The following is a 17,767-nucleotide window of genomic DNA, read 5'->3' on the forward strand; positions in this document are numbered from 1 at the left end:
GTAGCCTGGAAGTTATTCTGTGGCACTGTTTACTGGTGGTAGGTGACATCAAAGGAAGGAGAATGTTTCCTGGAACCGTGGCATGCAGGGATAAACTCATGAGTTGCACCTAGGATAACCTCTGTATGATGAGAAGGAATTGAAGCTGAAAGAACCAGGCAGGGGAGTCTGAATGAATGTTTGATACCAGCTCACCCATTTTGGGGGCAAGGAGGTGGCCCATCCCACTTCATCCTGCCACAACATGAGTGTAAAGGTCTAGTATGACTGTGGGTTGGGGTGATGACTGTGTTCCACAGTAGCTGGTATGGACTGGCCAGCTATGTATGTTGTATGCATGTATCCCTCCAGGAGGCAGGAGTTGCAGTAGTTGGAGGCTATTCCAGAAAGGGATCTGGCATGTGGTGTTAGAGCTACCCTCATAAGTATGATGGTCTATTGAAGCAATTGACTCTGGCTTCAAAGGCAGTAGTGGTGTAACAGCATGAGATATTCTGTTGTCAGGCTGTCCTCAATTGTCTTCAACACTAACACCGTCTAGACAAAATTCAGATAACTACTGAACCTCTAGAGTATTAAAAATTCACAGCAGAGAGTCCCGGAGATGAGCACCTTCTTAATGTTCCAATAGAAGGTTTTCAGATAATAGAGCTTGTATAGTAAGTGATAATGAACCTGTGTATAGGCTTAGATCATTTATTTAAGTGCATGTACCCTTAAACGTCTGATTTTATAACCTAAATCAGTACTTATAAGAGAACCAAGGGTAAATCTGAATGCCAAATTCATAGTGCAATGCTTTCTTCATAGGAGCTGAAAGGTATGCCTTGCAGCAATAGATATCTAATTTCAAAAAAACTGCACAGAGGCATCTTGGACATTTTACTTGGTATAAAGCAATTCATTAAATGAAAAGGTGCATGGCCACAAACAAATGCTGAGAAGAGATCTTTGTTCTTTTACTTGTTTCTCTTTTTCAGGGATTCTTTAAGGTATTCATGCTGAGAAAATGCTGTTGCTAATCTTTTTGATGCCCAGCAGCCCACTGCTGCAAACATAGGGAACTGAGCAGGACCTCACTGCAGGCAAATGGAGTCCTCAATGACTGCAATTTGATGAAAGAGTAGAAGTAAAACCAGTCTTCCTACACTACCACCTCACTCCATGCTTTAGAAGATAGGGCAGAATATGTGTGTGGGGTGGGGGTGGGGGGGTCATACTTCAAAAACAAACACTTTCCAGAGACACACCGACTGTCTACTGTGCACATCCTTCTCCTACCTTATATGACCCATATATGTATGAAGTGTGAAGGAGAAACTAATGGGATGAGTTGAATGCTCCACGCCCTAAATTTCATGAGTTATTGCAGTGTCTTAGACACATGCTTGATCCCAGCAAACTGAAAAGTAATTTAAGAAAAGAATTTTATAAGTGTATTTCCTGTTATATTTTACTTCTTTTGGCAATATTTCATATTCAGTTTACAAATTTGCATTAATGAAAGAACTGTAAAGGACTGTGTTAATTGAATCAGGTTTTTCACAATTATTATTGTGGCCAAGTTACATAAAGTAATTTGCACTTTCTCTTTTTTTTCTAGGTCCAAGTACATTCACAGATGCCATAGCATATATACAGGCTCAATATGAGAGCAAGAACAAGTCTCCAAACAAGGAGATCTACACACATGTCACATGTGCCACTGATACCAATAACATCCAGTTCGTCTTCGATGCTGTGACAGATGTCATCATTGCCAACAATCTCCGAGGCTGTGGACTATATTGACATGGGCTTATCTCGTTAAAAAAACTTAAATGAGGAAACATTTCTTAGGCTATTAGGATTGTACGTTTAAATTAAAAACAAAAATGAAAATCATAAAAATACCCCTATGAAATGTGAAGCTACGCGATTCAGCATACTCCGAATGTTGCAGCGCTCTTATCCTAGTACTCCGTGTTTACTCTTTCTTCAGTATTTGGTATCACTGACAATAATCAGGCATACTACTAATTTATTTATTTATTTATATGTATAATAGTACATTTTATGTGAGACAGTAGTAAAACATTTTCTACTTTTCTTATCATATAAAGACATATGTCTGCATATTTTTCTTAATTTAGACTGCTAACATACAATCAACACTGTTCATATCTAGAATGCTATTTTTAAAAGATAAACTCTTGTGATATGAGTGATGACTCTCATCTCACAATTTTAAAACTAACTGCACTCATATAATTTCACTCCCTTTGTGTGCCAAAGTAGATAAAAAGATTAGGATGCAATTCCTTTTTCCAAAACCCAATTACAGTACTCAAAAATGGAGAAATTCAAGTACTGTGTTTTGGAAATGCTACTTTCTTGTTCCAGAGTTGCCTAATAATACAAGTATTAATGAACAGAAAATATTTACCTTTTTCACTGAGTAACATTGACCTTGAAGATGATTATAATAAGTTGGGGGACTGCCCCCTACATGGTGGAGGGGTGGTTGCCCTTGCATAAAACAATAGATATTGACAAATGTCCATTATTGGTCTTTTGACAGCTACTTTGTACATTTCCTGCACGATGTTCACAAGCTAATTAGGAAACACCACAGGTAATGGAGTAATTCTGGAGTGCAATTATGTATATAATGTTCAGGTTTTCAAGCTATAACTTCATCAGATAAGCTGCAATAAAGCAAATAAAATGGTTTAGCAATGAAATCAACTATTCATTCCCATGTGGAGTAGGTCCCACTCTTAACCACTGGAGCAGCAGACAATTCTTTTGACAGTGTTTTAATGGATAGACAGTTTCAGCAATACTCTTACCACATTCTTTCATAATATCAAACAATAATCTCACCACATTCATTCATAATATCATGATGCACATGTCCCAGAATGATTCCGTGCCATTCCGTGCCATGAAAACATCCCACTTCATTGTAAGTTTATTTTTCTGCACTGATATAAATCGTATACGTTTTAGACATAATTCTTCTCACTTTACAACCTGCCCTACCCTCAAAAAGAGATAATTCTCACATTGCTTACTATCCGAATAACTATCACAGTTTAGAAGTAGCATTTTTTTGCCTGAAGCATATGTTACTCATTGTAAAAGAAGATTAATATGCTAATCTTATTTGATGCAGAGAAGTGGCAGTGATTAAATGCATGGTGTTATATTTGCATTTACTTCACATGCATTTTAATTACGCATACATTTTGGATACAAAACTTGAGGAACATTTGTTCCCCATACCAATCTGCCTTCAGTTCACAACAGTAGCTGCACCCATTTATTTCCTGCACAAGGCATACTTTCTTTTATTCCCAATTGAGGTAAGGCCATCATACAGATAGCAATCCAATTTCTTCATTTAAGAACTAACCATCCATCATGCATACAGCTTGTAATGCACAAGGGTTGGGCATGCAGTGGTTGTATGTGAGGGATGGCACCCCCTGCTGTGAGTGGTACAGCACCTCTGACCCCCCCCCACTGACCACCCATCCCCCTCATTGGCAGATATTTCCTGTCATATTTTTAGTCTACGTCTGTAATGCTTCATACATTTGCATGCCCCTGAGTCACCCATCCCAAACTGTGCCCAACATGTAATGTGTCATCTTTCATCTGCCTCCTGGGGGAGTTCCTCCCATACTTGTGTTGGGGTGCCTGGGTCATAATCAAGACTCCATCAATATTCAGGTGGAAATGGATATACTGCTGTTATTTCTCAGAAAAGGAAAGAATAATACTATATATTGTTTTGCCAGATGATATTACACCATCATGTATCTTAGTTCTTTGCATTGTATATTTACATAATCCAGAATCAGGAACTGCAATTTCAAAAAGAAGAAAGAAAAAAAATACCTCATTGTGGGTAAGTGAATAAAGTTAGGACTGCATAATCTGTCAGTTATTAGGGTGCACTATAAGGAAGATACAGCTTCAGTGCCAGGCTTAAAGCCTCCTGGTCTTTGAGAAACGCTATTACTATTATTGCATGTTGTAATATTCTGTTGCCCCTGTACTTATCAGTGTTATTTCCAAATACCCTTAGTAAGGTTCTTAACTTTCATGTGAACAATAATATATTCTGAAGTTGTGGTAATCATAGGGTAATGAACCACTCCTCATTTCCCATGTATATGTTAAATTTAAACAGCTGGCTACTGGCTCTTGTATTGGCTCTGCTTAGTTTATATATTCTAAGTCCAAGTTTTCATATAGAAATGTCTCATTCATGGCTTTATATGTCCAAGTACAGGTCCCCTCTAAGACATATGTAGGATGCAGAAAACAAATATGTCTCCTTTAGTCTATCAAAGTAGTTTATGTTTTCCAGACCCTGTATCTTTTCTGGAATCTCTGAACTTAAGTTGTCCCACGTGGTTATTTTTTTAGGCTACCGAATATGTCTTTACATTCTAACATTTCCTAACTGTATATGATCTACTGGAAATTCAGTTGAGTATGAGGTCTGCTAACGGTACAACTGATATATAATTTTTTACTACCCCAAATGCATGTTTGCAGATAGTACAAGTCTGGCTGATAGGTCTGTAGCTGTTATGACCTGATATAATACTTCCTTATGGATATATACCACTGTAGAATGATGCCAAATTTCTGCAAAGTGTCTTCTTCTAACAAATTTCTTAGAAAGAATGTGCAAAGGATTCAGTAAATTATTCTTTATGTTATGATACAAACTATCAAGAATGTATTCCATTTCCATGCAGCTAGTGTTTTTAAGTGAATTTATTTTTGTTAATGTAATTTTCTTCATAATGTTAAGGGATTGCCTTTAGTGAACAGCTTTATAGTCTTAATTTTTTTAACGTTTTCACAAAAGTTGCCACCAGGCTATCTACATGAATCTATGATATGTTGAAAGATAATTGTCCGATGGACAGCAATTCAAAAATAACAATATAAGCTGCTTTTTGCAGGGGGGTGAAGCCCCCCTACAACTCCATATGAGGAGAGACCCCCACACCCCGCAATTTATATATGAACAACTCTACTGTTTTACAACAGTGGAGAAAATTGTAACAGTTAACGTTCAACAAAAGTAGTTCCTGGCAATATTTCCCTTGTGGTAGAAAACATCTCATGTTCCCATCACATGTAGTTGTGGATTGCATCTCACTACATTATTACTTTCTAATATAATTAATCTCTTTACTGTCAACATTTTCAAGAAGATCATCCCAGTGACTACTGACGGAGCTTTATTGGTTCCTGTAAATACAGTGCTTTGTTTCCAAAATGTTTTGAATATAGTTTTGAGAAAGTCGAAAGTAATGATTCTGTGACAGTTACCTATAAAATACATTTAGATTGTGCTTAGCCTCAAAGGCAAAGGAGCAGCAATATATTGATGTTTAAAATATTTAAATACCATTTACTGCTACTACATCTAAAGTAAATTAAAAAAGAATCACTTTGAAAATAAGTTTATATTTTTGATAGCTATTATATTTGTCACTGAAGAGAAGTTATGGCTTCAGTTTTATTTTATTTTATTTTTTGCAGCTGTTCTGACCTTAATTTGACTCTAGCTATAAATGCCAGTATTTATTTATTTTTCAGACTTATAACATTTTAAAGAAAAGGCACCTGGATAATTTAAGCTATACAATACAGTGTATGAGCTAACAACACTAAATGGCCAGGTGACAGCAGTGTCTTGATTGTGTGGAGGTCAGTCTGCACTGCTAAAGCCATGCTCGTTTGTCATGAAATGTAAAATAATACAATGCATCACTTTTCTTGCAGAAACTAGTGTTATGTTTAGTTCTGATACTAATGATATGATTCTGATATTTGCTGGCTTTGTCAATCAAAGTGAATGCCACTTATATATGTTTGATTTGTACCAAACGGTAATAGCTTCAGCAGCATAGTGTCTAAGAAAGCCAACTGGTAGTACATAGCAATATAGGATCCTATCTCAGAATCTGCTGCAAACCGTCTAGCAAATTTCTCAAAAATGGACAATGGCACTTAGTAAAAGAATGCACTTAGTTGGCTATATTAGGTATAATGATATGCATACAGTTTTATCTGTATGTAAGTGATGATTTTTATATATTGGACTCATTTTGGGGGAGATGAAGCATAAGTTCAGTCCATTCTGAAGAAGTATATATGATCTGTGCTTCAAATATAATACCAGCTCACTTCAGAATATTTTTTGCAAGTAATACTTTTTCCATACCTAACAAAGGTTAGAACACTAGTGCTAATGGAAAGTGAGTGTAATAGAAAATGCCAGACTGTGACATGTGAAATGCCTGTAGAATCATGTATTTGATAACAGTAATAGACCACATTTCTTTACAAACTTTTCACAAAATTAGAATTTAATGTTTGTGATATTTAGGTAAAAATTATACCTAAGTCTGTCATTCTACCATTAAGGACTTCAGTAAACCTCACTCCAGACTTTGACCAGGCCATGCTGTTGTGTTTAGTATGGGTGGTTTTCTGGTAGCATCTTTCCAGTGATGGAAAAGGGCCCTATCTTTGAGAAATATTCTTATATAGTGTCAGTGCAGTACAGATATACTTTAGTCATATACCACATTTTTCCCACACTGAGCAAAAGTCATATACCCATCCCTAATAGATACAGATTATAATGCCAAGTACCAGACTGTGACAGTGACATGCCTATAAAACACTGCATTTAGTGCCTAAGTATAACAATCCATGTATTAATTCTACTTTTCTTTGTAAACCTTTCAGAGAACTATACTTAAGCATCCAATTATAAAATGCACTTCAAGTGCTAATTGAAGCACATGAATGCAAGTCAGCATTGAAGTTGCCCTATCACTTTTATCTATTTCAAACTTAATACAATTTCATTCTTTGTATGTGTTGCATTATATATCCTAAATAGAAATTATGTATTTACCAGTAATGAAAGTAGAGTATAATGCAACATGTCAGGCAATGAGAGTAAAATGCATATAAAACTCTGTATTTGGTACCTATGTAGAATAGGTAATATTTCAATTTCCTTTTCACAGTACCTAGAAAAACTTTCAGACATTAAACTTGGACACTTAACTACAAAATGCTGCTAAGATTACTATCTTACCCCTAAGACTTAAATGTAACTTAATTCTGAGATTGGTCAAGCCATGTTGCCATGTTCAGTGAAGGTATCCTTGGGTGGGGCAACTTTCTAGTAACAAAAGTGGTTTTTTTTCTGGAGACTGTATATATGATTTTTAGACTTGCACAAAATCATATATTCTGGACATGTATTGCATACCTCACCCTGTGAAGAAGTTATATGTCTTTTGAAATCAATCGGGTATAATTGAACATGTTGAATTGTTACAATATGATGACTGTGTATGCTTATGTATAAAAAAAAAAACAATATCTCAATCTTCCTTTGAGAATTTTTTGTAAAACTTTCAGGATATTGTTCATGGATATAGATTTCTAAAATTGCTGTTCTTCTGGTATAGATCACTTACATTTTACTTGGCATTAATGTTGGCTTGGCTATATTACCAAGGACAGTATGAAGAGCTTTGGTTGGTAATATTTTTTCCAGTGACAGAATAGGCCATATCATATATAGATAGGGTCACCCGCATTTTATCAAATGCCACTTCTTTGACAAACGCAAGGGGTGTGGCTTTGTGTTGATGGTATGGATAGCCATGCTGTGGAAATGTCAATAGTGTGTAATGTATAGACAGGTAAGTGGGGTTGGTGGGGTGAGAGTGTGTGTGTGTGTGTGTGTGTGTGTGTGTGTGTGTGTGTGTGTGTGTGTGTGTGTGTGTGTGTGTGTGTGTGTGTGTGTCTGTGAGTTAGGGTTAGGTTCATGGATGAGTGAAGAATAGGTGTTCTGTGTTTGTATGTGGATTTGTGTATTTTAGGGTTTGGGTCAGGGTTAGGTTAGGGGACAGATATAGCATTCTTTGCATGTGTTCGTGAATGTTTATGTGTCCAAATTTGTCTTTTGTAGTGGTAGTATAAAAAGGGAAGGTTTTTATGAAGGTAAGGTGTAGGATTAGGGTTGAGGAAAGGGGCAACGTTAGGGGATTAATTAATTCTTTAGTAATGGGTGCTGCCCCCTTCCTTCAACCCTAACCCTATACTTTACTTTCATAAAAACCTTCCCATAACATTACCACTACTCAGACAAACTTGAGGATAGTGTTATAGGGAATTTCAGTGTTAGTATTAAGAAAAGAAATAATTTTCCTTTCTTGATATTATTTAATCCGATATTTTTTGTTTTCAGTATTGTATATGTTCAAAATTGTTTTGATGGTGTTTTCAATTTGACAGAACAGCACTATATATATATATATATATATATATATATATATATATATGTGTGTGTGTGTGTGTGTGTGTGTGTATATATATAAATATATAGAATTAAGGCCAATTTAATGCCTACTCGGGATACATATATATCTCACGGAGATGTCATATATTCATTACTAATGGAAAACGTATATTGCAACCAGGCATTGTATGACAATGAAATAACTGTGCATGCTTGTCTGTCAGAAGCAATATTTCAATCCATTTTAATATCTGTTAATAAAATATTAGAAAACATTGACTGGATACTCAGATATAAACGTCAGACAATGTGATCCTTAAGACCTTTCATAAGCTTGGCATCAACATTGGCTTGACCAGTTTATCCGTGCTCATATAAGGATGTTTGATAATAGCACTTTTCCAGTATTCCACATGTACATTTCAAGTTCAATTCAGGTATGTTCTATTTCTGTATTACGTTCCTCACATTGAAAATGTATCACTTACCCCTCCTTTTGGCAAGGGAATATAATGTTGTTGGGTAATCTTACAAATTATGTTTGCCATTTATGCTTATTTTTGGTGCCTATCATTAAAGAGTTATATCCCTTAAACAGTCTGTTCTCTTGAAAATATAATGGACAAACAGATTCAGATAAGCAGTCCTGAATTATACTTTGGACATGTTTTCAGATGCAAAGGTGATGGAATAGCTACATCTTGAGTTTTTAAGTGTCAGTTCAAAATTAACAGGATATTTTTTTTTATTTCATTTACTTGAAGACATCATTTTTATGGTTCTACTTCTGAGATATTAAAAGCACGGTATTTTAAGAATACATGTATTATGTATGCATGTGCCATTAAGTGAAAAATTAAAAAGTACAGATCTGATGTAAATTCAATCTTAGCACCTTTTTTGCAGCTACTTTTATCCCTCAGAGATGACTATCAGAGAAACCTGGTGCCTCTCCTCAATCACTTTGACTACTTACCCCTTCTGCCCTCATGTAGACCATTTCCACTAAGGCTTAGGTCCAGCAAAGAGTGAGGCCTTCCAAGTCCATGTCAAACTGCTGTTGAGAGTGTTTTTGCCTAATAAAGTCTGCCCCCCACATATTCATACCCTTGTAGTTAGAACATGCAGTGGAAGGATCATGCTGAGCTTGTCTTTATTTATGCAAGGAGCTGATATCAGCAATCCATCCTGCCCACCCTCAGGAAGCACTGAATGGTTTCTCCTGCCTCTGTCAGGGAAGTCTAACTACAATGTGTTTTCCTCATTAGTACATCTCTTCATCCTTTCTTCCTTCAAGGATAACCAGCTGACTCACTAATTGAACACAGGTCACTTGGATCATAGTCAAGCCTTTATCCTTCTATGCTATAACACTAGTAAAGTCTTAGGACATTTGAAGTAGGGCTTCTAATTGTGTGGGCCCTGTTCCACCAGCCTGTGGGTTAACTAATCACAACTGAACACTTGTTTGGTTTTTCAAGTTTGAGCAGTTTCAAATGTATGCCCCTGGTCTGAAGATACACTTTCTGAAGTAATGGTGCAACTGTGAAATACTAAGCTACTGCCAGACAAAGCTAGATCTGGACAAGCCCAACCAGATGAAACTTCATCCAGATGATAAGATAATAAAAAATAATTTTTACAATCGAAAAAACTCTCCTGCACTATTCATGGAGGGCTTTACTCTCACTCCCCTCTTACAAATATTTGTTAATTCCATGATTCCTCAGTCATGGAGAAACATGAAAAACAAAAAGGCAATGAATCACTGCCAGCTCTGTAATAAAATAGTGCATCTCTGTAAGAAACAGTAGCTGATGAATTTTAACTCATGCGAGTGTGATCAATAAGTTGTATCCTCATCCACTTTACACTTAATCAGTGATATGCAAGCCTGAGATACAGTATATAGACCTCAGGGGTGTGGAGCAGAGCTTCCCATTTCCAGAGGTGTAATAAGTCTTGCCCGCTGCAAAAATTATGTTTTCTAGAGTTTCATCTTTCTACTTGTATCACAAGTCAAAATGAGATTTGGCTGATGGTAGTGATGTCCCAGACTCAAACAGTTAGGGTTTGGGAATGTATAATAACTGTCCAGAAAATACAATGCAAAATTATAATACATAACACTTCTGAAAATCAGAGCGTTTTTTCATCAGTTTGTTCGTGAATTTTAGGTACATTGATATGTCTCCTTTCATGAAAATTGCACCATTAAATGTACCCCTTCAAATAGAATATCCATCCTTTAATTGTAAAGAATTGCCTACATTGTCTACAGGTAAAGGATGTGATGATTATTTTTCTCAAACATATTTTTCCCTTTAAACACACACACTGACCCTGACAGTTGACATTGAGGACTGTGTAAATCTGATCACATGATTGTTGGAATCCATTGCTTTGATGCATAGAGCATTCCCTATCCCTAGAAATAACCACTTTCTGACTGGGTATACTTCTGAAATTTGACATTGATCAAGTGACAGAAATTGTGAACACAGTGAATTTTTTCACATTGTTTCTCCCTGACACAGTTAGACTACTGACAAGCCAGAATGACGATCACAAACTGTGATCAGTTGATTGTAAGATGCAGTTGCATTGGCATGCAGATGGCCATCCCTCACATAAAATTAACCATATTCTAAACAGATATAGTTCATATAGTTCATATGTTTGAAATGAAGTGAAAGAAATTATGGCCACCATAGTGCATTTCATTTTATTACCTACCTTCTTTCTCTCTCTCTCTCACACACACACACACACACACACACACACACACACACACACACACACACACACACACCCTCACACATGCCAGATTAGTTAAGTGTGAATTTCAGTTGCTTTCATACACAGATGGTCTCCCCACTACCAAAAGCTAACACTTCTTGACTGGATACACCTCTGATACATTAGTGTGATCAAATCAAGTTAACTGTGGCCTATATATGTATATATATATATATATATATATATATATATATTTTTTTTTTTTTTTTTTTTGCTTATTTTATTTAGAATCATAGAATCATAAAGTCATAGAAAATATAAGACAGCTTGGCCCAGTGGCCATTTATGCCTTGCCAGAACCCACCTTTAGATCTTACTCAAAGATCTTTTCAAGGAGTAATATGTCAGTCATATTATGGGTGAATTTGTGAACACCTGTCCAGTTACCTACCTCATTTTCAAAGGAATGGAAGTTTGTTTCAGAGAAGTGGTGTTTGTCTGATGAATCTGTCTCTCTAACATGTTTTATTTGATAAAGTTGCTTTAGAGCCCTGGTTCTAGTACTAGAGGGGATGTCTGATTTACACACACACACACACACACACACACACACACACACACACACACACACACACACACACATTGTTGCTGCTTTCACATGCAGAATGTTGCTCCATGCCCCCCAAAATAATAATTTCCTGACCAGGTACACCTCTGCTGCTTGACTCTGATTATTATGTGATCTTCTGCCAGGAAACAAATCTACTGCAGAATATATTTTCCCTTTGGCAGTCTATCTATGAATGATGAGACAGTTAGCAAGTCCATTAATTAAGCAACTAATATAAATATTTAGCTCAAATAGTAATAGCCCATGAATTAGCTATCCATGTGCTTTCATAGGTGATAGCGAGGGCATTGAGGCTGCATGCTAATGAGCAGTTTATGTTTTCACTTTTGGGTTCATTTTGGGGCCAGTTTGTCTGTTAAACTCTAGTTAATGATTTGACTTGCACATTAGTTGTCCTAGTGAAATATCAGTCTCTAAATTGTTTAGGGGCTGGACAGTGCTTTTTTCTAATTTTAAAATCATACATAATACAGTTTTATTTTTAATTAAAAAATGAGTTACAGGAGAACTGAGTTAGCTCATTATTCAGTATTCTGGCATTGCCATCAGATGCAAAGATATTTTGTTACCATAGCAGAAGGGTTAAATAACACCTTGGTGTCACCCCCTATTTTAAGTGATAGTCTAGTTTCACAGCATGATTTGGCTGCTGTGATAAACGTAGTCATTTTTGTAATTTGTTAAAGCAGAACTTGTTTACTGCATTAGGATTGTATATAGTTTACTGAATGCATAATTCTGCCATAGTGGCTTATTCATTAGACTGTCAGTGTAGTTATGTCTTGCTGATGTGTATTTTGGATGCATTGTTTAATAAACTGCATTACTGAAATGTGTATATATATCCTTTGGTGTATTATGTGAATCATTATGCATTACTTTCCATTCTGTGTTTGCCAGACATTTGTTGAGTTCTCTATAGGTAATATTAGCAGAATCTAAACAGGGGGAAGAAATGTTTCCACTTCACTGATATCAATTCTTGGAATAAACACGATAGTATCATGATCAGTGTTTAATAGTGAAGGATAGTTGTATGAAAGAATAGCAGTTAAAAGCCATGCTTTACATAATAGCAAGCATTTTATCTTCTCAGATTTCACTAATTACAATTTCATTCGTTTCTAATAATTACTTTATACAATTCAGGGTCATGGAAGAGCCAGGAACCATCCCACCAAGTGACAGGTATAACTTAAGGCAGAACAAGAGCTATTCAACAACACACACACACACACACACACACACACACACACACACACACACACACACACCTACCTATCTACAGGCAGTTTTGATGAATATCACTTCATCTAATGCTTATTTTTGTGATGTGGGAGGAAACTTAATCAACCAGTGAAAACAAATGCAAATATAAGAAGGGCATGCAGACCTCACACTCGTTTTGCAGATGTGAAATGGCCCAGAGAAATCAGTAAGGGCTTTCCGTTCCAAGATATTTTGATTAATGAAATCCATTAATATTTCCATAGTATTTATTGTTACTATACTAACAGTCTTTTGGTAATTAAAATCCCCTATGAATATGCTATTGTGTTTTATATTATTTTGTTGTAGTAAATTATGGCAGTTTCCATGGTAACCTACATGTGAACTAAGACTGAACTCTCAAGCATCATTTGCCCAAAGTTCAACCCCCCAGGATTGGAGCTCCTTCTTAGGAAATCTCTTTGGTGAATTGTGCCAGCAGTAATGCCCTTTTTGGAGATAACTTCCTCCTCCTTCAAGATGGTGTGACCATGTTGTTGGAATATATAAGTTTGGGTGGTGTGAAGGGCTTGCTTGCTGTGTGCTGTTTTTGCATGTATCTGAATCACTAGTTAGTTCCCTGGCAGTACTACAGGATAGCAGTACAGGTGTGTTAGTGCTGGTGTGCTGGAATCTCTGAATATCTCCCATCAAGTTTCATTTATGGTACAAATATCTATTCTCAACACAAAGAAAGGCTTGAAGGCTGCCTGTTTTTTGTTCAAACTTCTCATGTTTAGAAATGCTACCTTTGCTTCAGTTGTTGTTATACAATTTTTGTCACTTTCCATTCAGCTGCAATTTTTCCTGGTATGTGTGTATAGATATATAAAGGGGAGACCATTGGAAATAAACTTTCCATTCCCAGCATATGTACTCCCTCACAAGTGTAATCCATTCAGCTCAAACCATGCAGGATTCATGTGAGATGTGGGAGACAAGGTTCTGCATGTTCTTTCATAACACATCAAGGTCAGGACTTTAGTTCTGAAGGCAGGTACCAGTTGAGAGGATCGAGTCTCTCTAACTGGTGTGAATACCACAAGTGACAACTACAACAATAGGTAGCGTATTATTATTGCAAGGATTTCAATAGTTACACAGAATGTTTGTCAGTCCCTGTATGATGCATTGTTGTTGGTGAAATAGGTTTGAGTACATTTGTTACAACTGTATATCATTTCCTAGAGGATGTCAAATTGCAATGGTTAGCAAATAAAATGGCTTACAAGTGTTGTAACAAATTCTGCGATTCAATCACAACTCTGATTTGTAGCATTTGAATGAAAGAAGTGAAAAATATGTAAGATAGGAAATTAGTGAACACTTTGCACCTAGTAGGATAAGTTCAATGAGCCTTAATATTTTCAAAATATTGTTGCATATTTAAAGTATTACTATACTCAGATGTATTGTTTGTGATGAATTATATAAAAAAGTTCTATTTTTAGTACACAAAATTTCAGAAATCCTATCGATAGAGGGAAGCTTTTATTTTCAGAATTCACTGTGATTCCACAGTTACTTGTAAGAGTTTGTTGTAAGAAGAATTAAATGCAAGTTCTATAGGCAAAATATTAAGTAAATCAAGCTAGTAATAATTCAGCAACCAATTACATGGATCAATACATGCAGTATAGATTTTGCAATCTAGTCATACCTCTCAGCTTCTTTGCTATATAACTTTGCTCAAAGCCACAAGTAATAGGGGAGAAATAAAAAAAACTGGAACCTTCTACTGGACAAATCATTATCTAACAGACAACATTAGACCATACATTGCTTCAACTTTTGACTTTCCATTTCCTCTATATACAGCCCCTAGTCTTATCAATCTGTAGGGTACCCAGACCTATCTGCTTGGGGAATGCTATAACAAATTACCCACATTTTTTGCTAGTGTTACTTAGAAATCTCACCATTATGTAGCACAAAAGCAGCTACACTGGTTAGAACCGCCTCACTCCTTGACTCTATCTCATCTACTTACTGCGCAGCCTGAGAAATGGCTAAGCCTAACTCACACCAGTCGACAGTACTCACCAAACAAGCCTCTTTGCTCAGCAGATAAGTAACTACTTTGAATAACGAAATCAAAAAGCTCTGCTGGTGACTCTCTCTCTGTCTCTCTCTGTCTCTCTCTGATTTGGAAGTCCATCTCCCTTGCCCTTAAACAAATACCTCAGTGAAATTTTTCAAGTCTAAATTAAACACCTAATAAACACATAGCTGCATTCCTACCCATCTCCTGGCTAGACACAATTTCCTGTCCATCCAAACAGGGTATACTAAACTATGTTATCTCTCATTTTATCTGAGGACACGTATTACACTCCTGTCACACTGCATGAAAGTGCTGGATACAGTGACTGAAAACTAATATACAGAGTACCTAGAGCCTGTGTCTCTATCATCCCTTCTCCCAAAACTCTTCTCCTCACATCCTCCTTATTTTTATTACAACTGCTGTTCCCCTTCAACATCTAATGGCTCACTATCTTGATTTTTCTGACCCTCTTCTTTTAGCCCCTTTCCTGTCCCATCCCTTCTGTATCTCCCTCTTCCCAATCTCAAAGCAAGCAATGACACCTTACAGCCTTTCTTCACAACAGTAATCCTTCATCTTTCTTACTCAGCCTTCCCCAACCTTCCTCTTACTCAGTTTATTTACTGATTGTTTATTTCAACATCTACCACATCCAGTGCATGATCCAACCATTTTTTGTGACAGCACTTTTACCTTTTTCCTTGGTGTTAACTCTCACATTGTCTTTTACCTTTATTCCCCAGTGTTACCTCTCACCTTGTCTTCTTAATTTACCACTCCTGCACATTGCAGTACTATTATCACTTCAACAAACATGTTACTTAAATACTTTTTTCCTCAAACTGTGCTTTTTAAAAGTTTGCTCTTGCAAATGTCTTTCTCTATTCTTTCCTTCAACTTTCTTTGTTTCAAATTATTGTACTCGTATATTAGATTTTATTCATCACTTACAAAATGCTTTATCTATTGATGTGATCTGTTGTCTTTAGTATGTTTTGTACATTTATTTATATTTGGAGCTTTTCTCTATGGGCCTTGACTGAAAAGGGGTGATTTATGCCTATATGGACAATCCCAGCAAACAAATGCTAATAAATAAAATTAATAACTTTGTAAACAAAAAAGCCGCACATTGTGCTGGTCCTTCTACTGTTTCCCTCACCCCTAACACATATGTGCATTAATGTTTACTCATTTGCCAAATGGATCTAATACTAAACTTTTGCAAAAGTTTTAGTTCCACTGATTCCACTACACATAAAAAGCATGTCAGAGTCCAGACAGTCAATACCAGAAGGTGTCCAAATTTACAGTTGTACTTATGGAATAGGTAAAATAATCCTATGCATTCTGCAGAACAGGTATAAACTTCCACAATGTCAACACTACCCACTTGACACCTTTTTTCTTCTGAGCAATGGACCTTTAATTCATACTCAAGGGATATGAACACATGAGAAATCAAAAAGGTGTAGTGAACTGTACTGCTCATCAAAAACATAAAAAGTGAGCGTCTCCTTTGAGCTGATTACTGCTGTAAGTCCTGACTTTTAAAGTGTTTGTGGTATGGTGTACATGACACTACTTGAGTTGTTAATGTGCTAACACTTTATTTACTTTTATGGGAAATCTTATCATTGCTTAGCAAATGGCTTGATGGTGGGCAAGCCTTTTTTTTTTTTCAATAGAGACTGTCACAAGATCACATACAAGAGTTCTTAATATACCACTCAGGTAGACTTCCTCCTAGTAGGTCACAGGAATAGAGTCAGAAATTGCAAAGACATCTCCATTGAAACAGTTGGCCCACAGCATAAACCACTAGTGGCCAAAATGACCTGAATGCAGTGGTCAGAAAAGGCTTTAAAGTCAACACAGACTAAAAAGTTGACTGGGGTGAAAGTATAACAGTTCAAGGAATTACTCAAAACTCTAGCACCTCAGGAAGAAAAGGAAATAGGTGGAGTTGAAGAATATTGGCAGTATCTCAAAACAGCATGAGTAAAGGCTATGGAATAGATATGAGGCTGAGCCAGAAATGGAAATAAGGTACATAAAGAAAAATGGTGGTGGAATTCAGAAGTTTAGGAAGTCTTCAAAAGAAAAGAGGAGTGCAGGAAAAAAGTGAGAAGACAATATGGATTAAGCTAAGAAGGAATTATTGTTGGCTAGCTAAGAGAGGGTCTATATTGAATGTCCGAACATTCAAAATTCAGAGTCTCATATGGTTGACACCATATGATCAGATTTTTGAATGTTCAAACATTGTAATGGAGATCTCCGTACAGCACAGAATGGGAAGATTTGCCTTTTCTGCACTGTAGTGCAATCTCGGAGTTGGTATATTTAAAGAGAGGGGGGTGTGAGGGGCGCAGCCCCCTACGTGGGTGGTGCAGGGAGGCTCCCCCCACCTGCTTAGAGTGTTCACGTAGGTGTTTTGTGTAGTTTATTGTTTTTATTAGATATTCGATCTTTTGAAAGTTCGAACATATCGTGTCAACTATATGATAGTCGAACTTTCAAACATTCGATTATCCAAAATAGACCTGCTAAGAGGGTAGTCACAGTGGCAAAGAACAAAACATCACAGGCACTCTATTAGCTTCTAAAAATTGACTCAACAGATGGCAAAAAGAAAGTATATCAGAGTCAGGGTTCAAGGCAAGACTGAAAGGTAAAGAAAATAATCATCAGACACTCTCCATAAAGGATGCCAGCAGCAAAGTGCTCATCAGTCCAC

At 36.4% G+C, this 17,767-nt stretch overlaps 1 protein-coding gene across 2 annotated transcripts in view; it reads left to right on the forward strand.

The window, feature by feature from the left end:
• Nucleotides 1-17,767, forward strand: part of GNAO1 (G protein subunit alpha o1) — a 1,256,657-nt gene that overhangs the window by 1,107,457 nt on the left and 131,433 nt on the right. Inside the window, exon 8 of one of the 2 annotated variants that reach the window (XM_044081504.1) lies at nt 1,604-4,860. The exons of the other annotated variant lie outside the window; for it this stretch is intronic. Coding sequence (XP_043937439.1) covers nt 1,604-1,791 — 188 coding nt within the window. The 3' untranslated portion in view covers nt 1,792-4,860. Of the gene's footprint in view, nt 1-1,603; nt 4,861-17,767 lie in introns of those variants that run through there. 2 annotated transcript variants of the gene reach the window in all.

This window comes from Protopterus annectens, chromosome 8.part0, assembly GCF_019279795.1.
Source record: "Protopterus annectens isolate FY-2018-M chromosome 8.part0, PAN1.0, whole genome shotgun sequence".
In the NCBI taxonomy this organism is placed as follows: domain Eukaryota; kingdom Metazoa; phylum Chordata; order Ceratodontiformes; family Protopteridae; genus Protopterus; species Protopterus annectens.